The 15583-nt window shown below is 43.2% G+C and overlaps 1 protein-coding gene across 1 annotated transcript in view; it reads right to left on the minus strand.

Annotated features, from left to right (window-relative positions):
• Positions 1-1570: 1570 nt before the first annotated feature.
• Positions 1571-15583, minus strand: part of AK8 (adenylate kinase 8) — a 71494-nt gene continuing 57481 nt past the window's right edge. Inside the window, exons 12-13 of the mRNA XM_086625150.1 lie at positions 4393-4473; positions 1571-1817 (exon numbers count right to left, since the gene is read on the minus strand). Coding sequence (XP_086481276.1) covers positions 1571-1817; positions 4393-4473 — 328 coding nt within the window. The remainder of the gene's footprint in view (positions 1818-4392; positions 4474-15583) is intronic.

Genomic DNA, 15583 nt, shown 5'->3' on the forward strand with positions numbered 1-15583 from the left:
AAGACTGGAAAGTCCAATTCCCATTCACCAAACCCCTCAAAAAGTACTGAAAATTCTGACCTTAAACTCTCCCAAAATAATACAATATCCCCACAGCCATCTGGATAACCAGGGTCTTCCCACCCAAATTTACTCTACAGGCACGAGGAGGAAATTTGGCATGTACATCTCTACACCACTCCTTACAGACCTAGACACACACAACCAAAGCCAGCAACAAAGACCCAAACTTATTTACAGCATTTGGGTAAACTTATCTATACCAGAAAGGATCTGAATCCTCTCAGATTTACTGGAGAAATCATCTAAACCCAAATGGCTTCAGGAAGCCTGTCCTCTCTGAAAGGAGAAGGCACGTGCCTCCTCCATCTTCCCAAATACAGAGGCTTCCAGGAGAAAGCTGAAACAACTCCTCCTCCCCTGCTCAAGGGGAATTCACAGTCATACATGAGGGAGAAAAAGAAGGCGACATAATAGAGGCATCAAACTCAGTGCTCCTCTGAATCACAACAGCAAATCACACCCCTTCCTTAGAGTCACTAAGGACGTGCATTTCCATAGCCAGAGTCTGAGCTAACACAGCACTGTGTTAGCTTTTCATCAAGGATTTTCCAGTTAAGAAAGACTTACCCAAGTATTTACTGCAGCCAAATCCAGCCAGACAAACAAACCCGGGCACCAACCTGCCCAGCCACAGCTCAGTCAGGGCAGCCGCAGGTGGAGCCCACCATCAGCTGGAAATAGGTGGGGAAGCAGCTGCTGCAAAAAAGCCTCTGGGACAGGCTGGGAGCCTCACTCCATCAGGAAACCAGAATTTAGTAACCTGTCTGCTCCTGCAGCTCGTTATGTCCTTAATTGGGTTCTGAAAGTGATGAACCTGCAACCAGTTTTCTATGGCTCTGGATATTTTTTCCAGTTGTTCTGAGTCTTTCTACCCAGCCGTGGGGTTGGGCTGCAGAACAGGGTGACGGGGACAGCTGGTGCATCTGCAGAGTGACTGTTTCATCTGAACTTTTCAGCGCTCGGAGCTAACAAGGGAGTAAAAACCTCTGCTCCCTGGCCTCAAAACACTAGTTGTCTTTGAGGACAGCAAGCTGCAGAGCTGCAAGCTTTCTTCTTCCATTCACTTTTGTGTCTGCTTGCAGCAGGCTGTGACCCTGAGGCAGACGGGTGGTCCCTGTGCAGTTTTGGTGGGGAGCACTGAGCGAATTAAGACACCAACACATCTAATAGATTTAATACTCCAAATTTGCTTTATGGTTACTACATGGTTAAAACAAAACTACTATTCTCAGAATCGCAGACTCAGAAAAAGATATTTGAATTAAACAGAAGAACTTCCCCAGCTGCAGTGCTTCATATCTTGGGTCACAAAAAAAAAAAAAAAAAAAGCCAGAAAAATTTCCCCAAAAGCACAATTTCATACTCTCTGTGCTTCACTCAACTTGGAGCTGCAAATTTAGCACAGCTTGGCTGACTTCCTCTTCGCTTACAACAACTTCAGCAACTGGACTGCAAACATTACAGGGAAAAGTTCCAAATCAACTGTTCCAGAAATCATCCTTTATAATTATAAGCTTTTTAATTTTTTGCATGGAAGGGGCTTAACAATACAGCTTTCTATAAACTCAAAGATAACATGAGGGTCTTGGTCAGCATTAACATAAAAGGCATCTTCATAAAAATCCTCCAGTTCCTTGACATTCCTGTAATAGATTTCCACGTGCTTCTCAATATTTTCTTCCTTGTCCCTAGGGTTCTGCCTGAGACGGGCTTGGATCTCCGGTGTGGGTGCTGGTCGGAATGTAGTGTGGTATCTGGAGATGAGATACAAATGTCACAGCTTCAGCTCAAATTGAGGACACAGTGGTCATTTCCTAAGATACTCCATGTTTTTGCCTATCCCAGTTCCTTGGAAATGCCTCCTTCTACTCTAGGTTAGGGTTTCAAAATAATGATTGGAAATTTCAGGGCAAGTAATCTGTCATTCCTGCTCTCAAGAATCCTGGGTACTCAAAAGCCAAGAGTTTCCCTTGAGGTGACACAGAGAGAGTGCTGATAGTGTTGATATACATCACACAAGGTGTGGAGAAATCCCTATTACGTGCCCAATGCTCCAAGCTCAGAGGTGTTTCCAGATCTGTTCCAGATCCAATCCCAAGGTAACATGTTTTATTTGTAATCTTTGATTTCTATCTTTAAAAAAAGCATCTAAAAAAGCCTATCCTTCAACCTTAGCATCTGTTAAAGACCTTTGCTGTGGTTTACTGTTACGCTGATGCTGCACATTAGTCAGGAAGAAACTGCCAAACTTTGAGTGCTTCCTCTGCATTGAATCCGTGAGCCCGAACATAGCCCTGTCTCCAGGCACTGCTGAACGACCTGTAACTTAAAATATGTTTAAGGCTCTCAGACACTGGCAACTTTCCTGCCAAGATTCCTTGGCAAGCAGCAACAGGGTTGGGATCACCAATATTCGATTTTGAACGTATTTCCTATCAGCAGGCATGTGGCTGGGTGCTTCCAGCAAAAGGAAGGACAGCGGAAGCACAGCCCTCACTGGACACAATCTCCAAATCGCCACAAGCTCAAGCTTGAAAGACAGGTATGCTTCCTTTTGGGAAGCCACTACGAGTAGGATTAATACTGTTAGTACTAAAGATCACTGGAAGAAGTTAAGACGACACAAATACTCTACCTCGGTCTCTATTTCTAGGTAGAATATAATTGCTATCATCTTTTCCTAGTAGCTGAAGGTAAAAAGAGGTTAATTCACTCTGAGGTAGGTTTTGGTTATTTCTAATTTCCAAAATGCCAGAATTTGGCTCCCTGAATTCACAGTTGTAGGTTCACTCAGCTGGTCAGCAGGCTTCAGCAAGACAGTGCCGCAGTCCAGCTCAGTCTGCCCAGACAGCTGCCACCAAAAAGAATTCTGACACTGTTTCTGTGTTGCCAAAAGTTCCCAACAATCACTAAAAGCTATTTTGCAAACATGTATGTAAATTTCCAGCCACAAGAATTCTACTTCTGAGTAAATGTCTCCTGTGCTCCAACACAAAACTAGTTTATCCCTCTCCTTGTGTAGCCAAATTTTCTGAAACTGTTGGGATAGATGCAGAACCGAGGGGTGAAGCAGAGTGTCTGTCTCTGCACAGAACTGCATTCCTGCTCCAGCTGGTACAATGATGTGGGCACGGAGTTCGTTCCACATTAGGATTACTTCGGGCACAGCTGAAGGCCACCCTCTTCACTGCACTGTCGCCAGTGGTGCAGGGTTATCATAATGCTGAGGATTAGATACAGCTTCTAAAACAATTCAATTCACAATGAATTTGGAAGGAGTAAAACCCAGAGTTTGGAAGAAGGAAGCGCGTTAACTGGAGCAGATAGTGAACAGGCTAATCCTAATGATAAGAAATGCAAAGATGTGTGAATGATTTGCTTCATAACGTTCATTTCTTCTCAACAACTGCATCACTTATTGCTGGAACAAAGAGAACAGTCACAGCAAATCACTGTTGCTGTCACAAGTGAATGTTGCACCTCGAGTGAGATGTCTGCATAATCATGTACCAGTTTGGCACAAATCCAGCATTTAGGGCCTCAATCTCCAAGGGTTCAGTATGTGTCTTTGATTCAATAGGATGCATCCAACCATTAGGAAAGTAAAACAATGTTTTAACATTTAAGTGTGGGGAATCATAAAAACAGAGCACAAGTGCAAAGTTGCAAATCCAGCATCAATTCCAGCAGGTATTTAGGAACATATTTCATTGTTACCTGTTCCCCAAAAACCAAAGGTGGAGAAGACAGTAAAGCTGAAGGTCACTGGTGAAGGAAGGTGATGTGACTGCCAGTGAGATGAGCTGCCACATTTGAGAACCCAATCTCATAGTGACTCAGTGACTCAAACAAGTCTGCTCTACTGAGCAGGAAATGTGTTCATGTCTCACTGCAGACAGAACCTTGAGAGGAGCTGGGGGAAGTAAAACGCAGCAAGTTTTCCATCTTCCCTGGCTGGGAAACTGTCAAAATTCCCACGGGAATGTCTGAAAATCATCTGCATTTAGGCTAGGATTCAGACATCTTTCCTCAGCATTATTTTACCTACCGATTTAGTCACCATTAAAATGTTAGACCTGAGCTACTTGCTACTGTAGATTTCAGACTCCAAGATTTTAAAAAATTTCCTATTCTGAGAACAGGAGCTTGCTGCAGCAGCTAGGTGGGTTGGTACTCGAGTAGCTATGAAAGTTTTAACTTTTCTTTTAAGGAATCCTTAAGCAAGAGTACAGTATTCCTGAGTTTCCTTAGATTTCTATGAAGTCTATCTGCTGCTTTCATCTCACTGGCAGTCTTGAAAAACGTTAAAGATCAGACATGAGTGCTAACCTTTCCCCAGTGACGGGATCAATCCTCCGTTGAGACAGTCGTTCCATGATGGATTCGTAGGGGAGATTAAAGAAAAATACCCTATGGAGAACATAACAATTAAGTGCATTAACATCCTGAGAACATCACTGGTGACCTTCAGAGTATGAATTAATCCTTACCCAAACAAACGGCACACACAAACGTGGCAGTGGCAGTACCACTCAGACCTGCGGCATCGGAAAACGTTAGCGTATGCACGGGACCTCTCTGGTTCTTCTCCTCACATCTTGTTTAGTCTCCAAGCTCACCAAGGCAGGAGCTCTTTGACATCCAGCATATGTGGTGCTGTGGGCACTGACAAAAAGGCTTAATGGACCGTACAGGGTGGACACCAGTAACTGAATTACAGTGGGAGCCTATCTCAGAGTCAGTTACCTCTGAACTTCCTCTGGATCCAGCTTCTAGCAAATACAATCACAATGACATTCTGCAAAAGGTAAACAAAAAATTGCTACAGTTCCTGTCAAGGACAAAAAAAAGAGCTTGTCTGCCACTATTATGTATTCTTCCCTAACAACAGCACTGCACAACTCAGTGCCCATGAAAGGGATTTTCTTCTTGCTGTGTTAGTCCACTTCCACTTCTTCTGCCCTCGCCTCCCCGCACAGCCCCACAGCATGAGTCCTCCCGTCTCCCACATCTGCCCTGCATCCTTAGAAGCAGAATGAGTAATAAGACTTAATATGTGCTGCATTATGATGCTGACAGTTCTGTCCCTTCCGTTAGCATTGATCTGCAGAGAACAGTGCCAGGGCACGAAGGCAGCTCAGTATGACATAACCCAGTCGACAATCAGCCTTGCTGGCGAGACTGCTGAAGAGGAAATATCAATGCTTGATTTTAAGATCAAAATCTGCAATTCCCACAGAGTCTGAAGAAAACATAGTTGCTCAGCATCTTAAAAAGTCAGACCCTCAGTGTCAGTGGTGTGAGTTCTGTGCTATGAACAGCTTTTCAGCAGAGGATGGAGCGGGACCTGCCACCGCACTTCATACGGGTTACACAAAAGCCCTGATTTGAATCAAGGATGCAGAACCAGAAAACAATAAACACCATTATTGACCCCACTCACATTACACTGTTCGGATAAACTGTTGTGCCCATCTTACATCAACTCCTTTTTGGCATTTTGGTTCATTATAATGGTCTTGTTAATTTTATATTCTAGTTCAAAAGCTCCTCAGTAGAAAATTCTTGACAAACGGCTGAGAATGAGCAGACGTGAGTCCCCTGTTCCCCAGCTACTGGAGACTAAAGCAGACCCGGACAAAGATCACATTCAATGGCTAATTCAGAACAAAATTAAAAATAAGGCTTCCTTTGAAAACTTACGAAAATAAACTTTTACCAACTGAGCGTGGCCTGAAGGCTGTAAACACTTCTTTCTTCATAATACACCTTTCTCCTGCTGCTGCCTTCGAGGCCAGGCTTCCTATTTTCATTTTTGTCTGCCTCTCACAAAAGATACTGTATGCTTTAGACATTCACCAAAGGAACATTTTACACTGACTGGGTGGGATCAGACCAGATGAAAGTCTGAGCTTTACCTTGGCATGCACATAGCAGATTACTAGAATCCTTTGTAGGTTTTAAAGTTATGAAAATCATCTCTCTTTTCAAATGTTTACAGATAATGACTTCTATTCACACTGTGGTAACAAAATAACAGCCAGGAATAAAACATTCAAGATCTCGGAGATTCCAAAGACAGGAAAAGAACAACAGTTTCAACACTCTTTTATCCCTTACACTCTTAACATTTTGTTTTTCTTTGTTTCTGTTGCCCAACAATGGCACAAAAACGTGATTGTCAGAACAGGTAACATCTGATGATATGTCTCAAGATGAATATTCTAGTAGAGAGGAACAACATTTATACAGTCACGATAATTGATACGGCTTCCTATTATATTCTGAAATAAACAAAACCACTAAAGGATTATAACCTGGCATATCAAGAAAGCTTGTCGTAATTCACAGTTGCTAACTCAAAAAGTATTATGGTATTTGAAACAGAAGAGCCTAAAAAACTCCACTTAAAAAGCTGCCAACAAAATGAACTCTGAAAGCCTTGTCTGAGATTCCCTTCTTTCTTATACAAGATGCTTCTTATTATCCAAGAGTCTGGTGTCACCATTAAAGAAGAGTGCAGGGGGAGGATGTGGGAGCATATAGACATCCCTGCTAATATGGATTTTTTTTCCCCACATGCATTGTATAATGGCACACACAGATATACTATACAACAGCACCAACTCCTAATCCAATGGTCCTTCCAGTGGAAGGTGGGATGCCTTACCCTGCCATCCCATGCATCTCCTATAGATAAGAGAAAAAGACACTCCCTAGGGCTGTCAGTTTAAAATCGTTCAGAAGCAGGAAAGAAAGATGAAGGGGAAAAACACTGACTGAACCACTGTCTAGACTTAAAATACTCCCAATTAGAAAGCTTTATTATCCTTTTGAAGGAGGCACATCCCACACACAGTCCATTATGCAGCCCCAGGAGGCTCATTCACACGCGTAACGCCTATTTACCTGTGTGCACTCCCTGGGAAGTGTTAGCCTTGGCTATGCCATACGTGTCCTTCAGCTCCTCAAGGCATTTCTGAGCAACATTTTGCCCGTGTCCCTCCCTCAGGTCACTATGACTCTGATCAGATAACAAACCTGACCCTCCAGCTGTCCAGGTAACATTTGTTGGATTTCTCTTGGAAATCCTCATAAGATAGAGGATCTTGATCCAGCATTTACAGCAGTAACTGGAACAACTCCCTACAAGTACTGGATTCATCTCCAAGCAGAGTTTGGCCTCTTTCACATACCCTGGGTGTAGTTTTTTTCCCATAAATGCATCGTCTGTAAAGCTCACTTTAGGGATCAGCCAAGCTTTGTATGTTGTAATGTGTCACAGCTTCTATCAAGGGGAAATATGAAACAGATGTCATCAGAATTGGTAGACAGGGAGGCGAGGAAACACAGCCTCATATCAAAGTATACCACATTATACTGCTAGATTAGCATCTAGCACAGCTTCTCTTTCCGAGTCGGCAAGCTGTTAGCTCAGCTCCGCAACAGGTGAGTAACGGCCATCAGCGGCAACGCGAGGTGTGCACCGGGGAGGGCTGGGCAGGGACGCACCAAGAATCCTCACTCCGGCACCACGGGCTCAGCACCTACCTAGCAGCAACCCAAAATCATTGGCCTCCAGTTACAAACCGGTGCTCTCTGGGGTATAACTTGGCAGAGTCTCTCAGTCCATGCCTCAGAGGACAAATGGCCTCCCAACTACCACTGAGTGGCAACAATGCTGCTAGATGCAGGACTGACACCATGTGATTCCTAAGCAAAGCTCTGTCCTCTCTCCTTTGTTCTCTCTCCCAGGAGAGGGATGTGAGAGAAGGCCCAGTCCTGTCAGCCAGCTTTCACAGATAATAAAACTGTGAACACAAAAGTTAAAAGGAAAAAAAAAAATCTCATGTCAGAATCCTGCCTCTTCCTCACTGTACTTGACATCACTTATCTAATCTATTACAGCTTTCAGATACATTACAGAGATTAAATTCCAACAAATTAATAACATTGATGACACCTGCACTGTGTACCTAGTCAAATGAGAACTAGTCGCCTTTGGATGATGATGAAATATATAAGGCCTCTAACAGCTGGAATATAACGTTGTTTTCCTACCAGCCATCTGGCATTCCAAAAGGGTATTCCAGTTGCTTCTGGCTTCTGACTACTCAGAGAGCATTGTCTAAGACCCTAGAGGTCACCAGGGCAACCCGATGGCTTCCCTTCACAGAGAGAGAAGAAGGTAGAAGTATGGGTGGTAGAAGTTCTACTTCACGCCTGATTGTGAGGCAGCATTTTTGAAAAAAAATGTGTCACAACCATACAATAAGTGGAGAAAGATTTTTTGACCTACACAACAGCATTCATCTAATCCTGAACTGCATTTGTTCCAGATGGCAACCAACCTAGCTAATCCAAGTTATTAACAATAGGCAGTGCTCAGAGTTGTCCTCAGGAGAATTTTTTGGTGGTGGTTTTCCTGTTTTGTGGGTATAACGTCACTGACTCAAAGCACCTATAACAGAAAAATTATGGGTGTTGCCACAAGAAAAGCAAATGCTGTGTGTCTGAATTCTGATATCGCTGAGCTAGGGGTCAAGGCAGGCTCCTCCTGTGTACGGACAGTCACCACCAGGGTGGCTCCATTGCCTTGCCAGCTGCCTTCACAGCTCAGGAGGACTAAAGCTCTGCCTGTAAGCCACAGCCTTCCACTGGTTTTGATCCTGTAATTTAAGCATAGCTGTTTTATGAGGCTGACCTGGATGGATCCAGATGTTGACTGTTCTAGACCTGAGCTATTTACATAGGTCAGATTCTCATCCTTGGCATTTCCCATTACCTGGAGTTGCTCTGGATTGACGCTGGTGGAGGGGAGCGCAAAGCCAAGCCCTTTTTGTAAAATTGTCGTCTGTGAAATTTGACCTATACCGTTAAATCTAATTGAATTCATACCTCGTTTTCATTTAAGAGTGAAAAGACAATGCAACTTGATATCGGAGACAGAACCCTGGCTCCCCAGCTGGCTCACAAAAGCAGAGACTACTGCCTTGCTTGTGGCTATACCAGGGCCAGATCAAGCCTTGCAATAAAGTCAGGAATGTGCGAATTAAAAAAAAAAAAAAAACAACAGGAAACAACACTGGGCCACTTTTAATGTAGCATTTAAATTTTCAAGTCGAAACTGCAACTTTAAAAATAGTAAGCTATTAATCTTTCCCTTATTTTCTTGACTCCTATATATCTTCTCCCTCATAGGCAGGTACCAGCTGCCATATTCCCATTCTTCACGCTCTGCACTCTGCAAAAAAAAGAGGCCCCCGCTGGCCAATTCTTGTTTAAAATTGTGCATAATTGATAGTGGCAAATCTACCCCAGCTGTGTCTAAAACCTCTCCAGGGGCAAGAAAAACACTCTCTGTGACTGTCATTAACTACTAAATTAGCAAGTGCTCCTGGCAGTTTACAACGTACCACATCAATCTGCTTTAAAAAAAAAAGAATGTGAAGATCAGATGCTTGTGTGATCTCAAAGTTACAGCAAACTTTGCTGACAGAACTTTGACAGAACCCCAGCTAAATCAGAGCGAGAGAACAGGAAAGGCAGAGCAAGACAGAGAGAGTCAAAGAGAGAGGAAGGGACACAAAGTTACTCTCTTTTCCAGGCAGACAAATAGAAAAAGTCAAATTCAAGGCTTGAAAATGGAGACTTTTGTAAGGCACAGAACATCTCCACTTATTGTGGAGCTATCAATACAGTGTTATCCGATGCTATGGCACAGCTCCCCATGGAAAATAACTCTCCTGGAGGCCGTAGTTCTGGCAATGCCATGGCTACAATTTTTGTAATTCAGATATAAAGCCGACAAAGAGATGAGGCTGTTGAAGCGTATGGATGCAGTAGCTCTCTACAAGACCACCACAGGTAAAAACCTGATGTGCTCACTGGCACAAATGCAAGCTCCTCCCTTTGGTTCATAAAACAGAGCCAAAGCAGGCGGGGAAGGAAATAACACAGTTCTCACAAAAGGATGGAAAAGCCTGGGGGGGCATTATGGACTCAACTGGCAGAGAGACAAGTACCGTCTCCAGCAACTGTCCTGAATTCGGCTAAACTGTGAGGCCCAGTGTTAAAACTGACCACATTTCTTGGTTTTAAATGTTTCCAAAAATGCATAAAACTGTACAAACTTCTGGATTATACGGAGACGACAAGCCGGACAGGAGTGGGATGGCAGGCTTGTCCAAGATACAAGAAAAATCTGCATTGCAAAAAGGTCTTTTTCTTGGGTAGCACCACGAAATTATCACAACAATATGGCAAATCAAGTCAATGGTTCAAACTGACAGGTACAAGGAAGTCCAGATTTGAATCCAAGTGACTAATCCCAGCTAAAACCCAGGTCATCTTGTCTTTGTTGACTTTCTAGCCAGAGATACCTGACTTGGATCAATCAGTTCTCCTAAAGCCTGCTTCCTTTTCTGTAGTATAAAGACACCTTGAACCTGAAACCTTGGCTAAGCCTCTTCTCAAGAACTAGGAGCCCAGCCACAGGATCCTGAGCACGTTATATTTCCATAATTACATTCTGCATCCCCAAATCCCTTCTTAAAAATTAAACTGGTTACATAGATCCCATCTACCTTGTTCAGGTTTCTCTCCATGCAGCTACAAACCAGGTATTTTGCTCATTGGTAACCAGGCGACAAAGGATCTTCTGAGGGTGCACTACTGACTAGACATGGACCTTAGTTTACTTTCTACTCTAAATACTGCTTCTGCATGTCTCTGCAATGGATGAAATGATCCTTCTCTCTTATTTATGGAAGCAGCTGTTGGGAGGCTTTATTCACTGATGTCTTTCAATTTCTGGGATATCTTCTGATGAAAGATCTTCGATTCTATTTTAGGAAGTAATTTCACTCTCCGGGTTTTGGCCATAAGAGAAAATACATTGCATAAGCACTAAAACACAGGTTAATTGACACGAGTGTTTTGCTCATTGAGCTCCTGTAATGATTCATGTGCTGACAAGCTATTTCCAGACACTGAATCTTTCTTTTCAAATGGATGCATTTCTGTCGAATAACTACAAAAGGCAGCTAAGTGGGGCACTATTCCCAGGACATGGCTTCTGGCCAGGGGAGCGAGATGAACAACATCCTTGTAGCTGCAGATGTTCCTTGCCTCCACCAGCAGTGCAGAGTAATGACTCTGTTAGATGTTTTCCACCCACCAGTTAGACGTGCTCAGCCTCCAGCAGCCCAGCCAGCTGAGGTGACAGGGTCCCCTTCCGCATCCCACCCCACCAGCCTGGTATCTCAGCAGTGTCCCAGTGGGTGCCACACCAGCTTACGCAGGGGGAACAGGCGCAGCCTTGCCGGGTAGCACTGTCTCACTGTTTTACAGAACAATGGGCTGGATCTCGAGCTGGGATGAAGCAAAATAGCTCCACTGGCGCCATGCAGATTTACACCAGCGAAGAACCCCAGGCCTTCTGGCAGCGAGAGCCATTCCAGGCGACAGTGGTCTCAAGAACTACCAGCTGTGTAAACATTACATAAGCACAGCGAAAGGCAGGTATCTACAGAGCAAATGTTTTCATACTGGGGGCTTCAATGCATTTTTAAAGCTTCTTTTGAGAAGGTACTATTAACTCTTTCCATATGTAATAAGTGGCTTGGATGCATTAGTACCTCCATTCAAAACTGCTTTACATTCCTCCCCTCATTTTTATTCTTTGCCTCCTTCTTACTCTCAGCTGTTATTCCAGCATCTTTGCATTCCCCCTGGAGTTCATTCCAGCGGTGCCTTATGAATCACGGAATAAGATGGCAGCCAGCACTGCTTTAGAGTAATGTGGCTGGCACGATTTCCACTATCCGCAAGGTTAATCAAACTCCGTCTCAGATAATCGAAAGCCTCTGCAGCCCCAGAGGCCCGAGGTCAGGAACCTGAACCCGCCTCCCCAAACGCAGTCATGTTTCTTTAGATGCTTGCAACCCTCCCCTGCAATAATTAGATTCTGCAAAGCAAATCTTGAGCGGAGCAAGAACTCCAGGGTTAAGCACTAGCAAACTCGTATCAGAACTGATGCCTTTGCTACCTGTCTGCAGCTTTTCTCTAGTACCTCCTGCTCCTAACAAGGAAACCTATACTCTTCCTCCTTATTAAATAAATAGAATCAAATTTAGAGTAAATGATGTTTAATCTTAAGTGTTCCTATAAAATGCTACATGAAACTCCCCCCACTCCCATTCATTTAAACACTAACTTTTGTTGTTGGTAGGATATTTGGTATATAAAATAAAATAAATAAAAGAACTGACACCAAAAAAAAGTGTGTGATTTGGGGGCAAGGGGAGGGAATAAAAGAATGGATTATAATGTGTCATTTTATATATGTGTCAAAGGAAACCAATTTCATAATAGGGAATAAAAATTCCCTGTTTAAATACTGTCAAATAAATCCTCAAATGTAATAGGGTTCACTTCTGGGGAAAAGAAAACTAAATCTGATTAAATATTAATGTGGCGTAGTATTAATTAAGAGAGAAAAAAGTCCATCAAGAGAACCCCAATATGTTTACTGTGTCCCCAGGAAGCTGGAAAATTTCACAATCAAGTGTGTAAATGTTCTAAAAAAGGGTCCTGAATATTTTATGAATATTTGTCATAAAACAGAAATAATAACCACTGTGCAGAGCTATTAGAATTAATATTTATGCTGCCCGCCATGAAATATTCATGGGGACAGAGAAAGGGGGGCCCGTAAGACAAGAATTAATTTACATTGGGCTTGGTTTACCCGCTGGCTTGATGTTTAAAGACGGGTTGACAAGCCTCCATATGAATCCGTCAGTCACTTGCAGCAGTAGGTGGGGTGAAGGCAGGGGGAGGCGGGGGGAACCGGGTCCAAGCTGCTGACAGCTCACAGATTGAGTTTCTGACAGCCCTTAAAAAACCTAAACGGCCCCCCACCTTTTTTTCCTTCTTCCATTGCCCAAGGCGCTCTGTACTGCCACCGTTCATCCGATCTCCCCTTCCATCTGCTGAAATTAAGGAATTAATGAGCGCTATACACTTTACAGCGGGCCCCAGGAATGTTTACTGGTGATTAAATTATAATGCAGCCAAGCTGTATAATTCATGAACCAATTAAAGGAAGTGTTAGTTGATTTGATGGGATGAGGACGTACAAAAAGCATTTAACTAATAGGGAACCGTGGGCTGCCGGTGGCTTTGGCTTTCTCGGATTACGCGGCTAATTGCTCTGCTTTATAGGGCTGTCACAGATAGCCATACATATTTCATTGTTCTCAAATACTTCAATTGTTTGCTTTCGTGTTGCTGCTGTAATATGTAGAAGCCCAGCCAAACTTCAGTGTAGTTAAAGCACTACTCTGCAAAAGCAGGTTGCTTCGGGAGGAGGGAGGAATGAGAGGGGCAGAAGGAGAAGGCTGGCTGACAAAGGAGTAACTTAAAGCCTCAGAGTTAAATGTCACTCAGCAATTACATGATTAAAAGGTGCAACATATGATAGTCTTTTGTTTTACAACTTTTTGGACACTAATATTCTATGCTGACTTCACCGCAGTGAAAATATTGTTACGCTAAACTGCATTTTTTTTTTTTTTTAATACTGAGGAGCAAAAGAAGAAGGTGAGGAGGGGAGTATATTTAAAAAAAAAAACAGCAGGGAGGAGCTAGATTGCTGTGGTTATCAAGAATAATACATCGTGTTTTTAACTTACCTGGTTCAATACTCTGAAACATGAGAGATGAAGGAGGTTGATCTCCCATCTGGGAGAACGCTCAGTGTCTAATTCAGAGAGCTGCTGAGTCGCGCTAGCTACTCATGCCAACAGCTTCAGTTTATTACACAAGGAATGGGGAATTCTCCATTTCTGCTGACACGCCACAGGATCTGACGAAACGGATTCTCTTGATTTGAAGAGGCCTATCAGTCAAGTTACTCCTGTCCTCAATCAAAACCAGGCACATTCTAGCAATGAAATCCCCAACCCATACACAGAAGTACACGTATTGCTGAAGAAATTACGTACTATCAGATAAACATCACAAACACGTGCGCTGACTTGTGGTTAGACCCTGAAATCTACTGAATAAAGAACAAGCTGGGTAAATATGCTATTTTTGTAGCTCAGCAACGAAGACTACAAACTTCTGTGCATCCCCACTCAAGTGCCTTGTCACCCAGCTGAGGAACACTGCGGTAAATCTTGACCTCCTGTCTAATTTAGAGCTTTACATTTCCAAGTGTTGTACAAACACCAACTAAATGACTTTCGAGATATCCTATTATGTAAAGTTTATAATCTGGTTCATCCTTTTCCTCACATCCGTTCTCTCCAGGATTTGGCTTTGGAAACCAGTCTCTGCAGAGCACACTCACTGATACCGCGGTTTGTGCCTTCTCTTCCTCACGTGCTCCACCTTCCAACGCAGAGCTTGAAATGCCCTCTCCAAATCTGCCCACTCCAGAGAAACAAGAGGGTGTGCTGGTCTGCCAGATGCAAAACTCTGTGCAAAACCACACCAGTTTTAAGAAAGGCTTTGTTAAGTAGGGGCAGCCAACAGCTGGTGCTCAGGATAACTCTTCAAAATGTGCCAGCTTCACTTTGACATTCCAGTTATGAACCATCTCCCAGCCAAGTGCCACAACACTAAACTAAGACAATTAATCTCTGCTCTCCTTCTGGAATTGTTCTGTCTTGTATAAAGAATTACAGAAAACCAGAAAAGCAGGATATCTTTGCAGTCCAATGCAGGTAGCTCACCAGAGAGGCAAGAGACTTATATTCATCGCGTACTTACTTTTTTCTAAAAAGCAGAGCAAGCCTAAGAAGCCCCAGAAAGAAGGAGCTGAACGTCTCATTTCCCAGGACAGCACTCAGATTAGCAGAGTGGGGGTTGTCCAGGTGGAGGAACAGGTAGGGAAAAAAATCTTGGGATACTAAAGAAAAAAGATTTCTCATAGAGCTTGACCCTGATGTTGAAAAGGTAGTATGCCAAAAAAAGGATTATCTTAAATAGTTCCCTCTATTCAAAACTACTCTATATTGTTAGTTTGTCCGCAGCTTCCGGGTTAAGTAATGCAAAACTTTGGCTTAAGACATCAGTTTCATAGGCAGCCTCTGAAATACGGGATAACGACACCAGTTTTGCAGCAGGAAAACTTGCCATTAACCCACTGTGTGAATGAGTAAAATGGAAACTGGATTGTGCGTTCTAGAAAACAAAAAGGTTAAATTGTCTGGGAGACAAAGTTGGTCCTCAACTCACCTAAGTGGGTAGTACTTAAGATCTGAAATCTGACTAGCCAGGTAATCATCTGGACAGTTATACACAGAGTTGAAAGCCAACATGTGATCTTGGTAGGCTTTGAATTATACCGTTGTTGGACTAAACACATCTGCAATTTGGTAAAATCCATTAAATAAATTTCTGACACGCAACACCTGGGATGACAACAAAGTGTGTGTGTGTGTCCATGTAGGCAAACTAAACGACCTCACGCACCAGCCCCAGAAACAGTGAGCTGCATCAGTGTGGG

This window comes from Tauraco erythrolophus, chromosome 22 (assembly GCF_009769465.1).
Source record: "Tauraco erythrolophus isolate bTauEry1 chromosome 22, bTauEry1.pri, whole genome shotgun sequence".
In the NCBI taxonomy this organism is placed as follows: Eukaryota; Metazoa; Chordata; class Aves; order Musophagiformes; family Musophagidae; genus Tauraco; species Tauraco erythrolophus.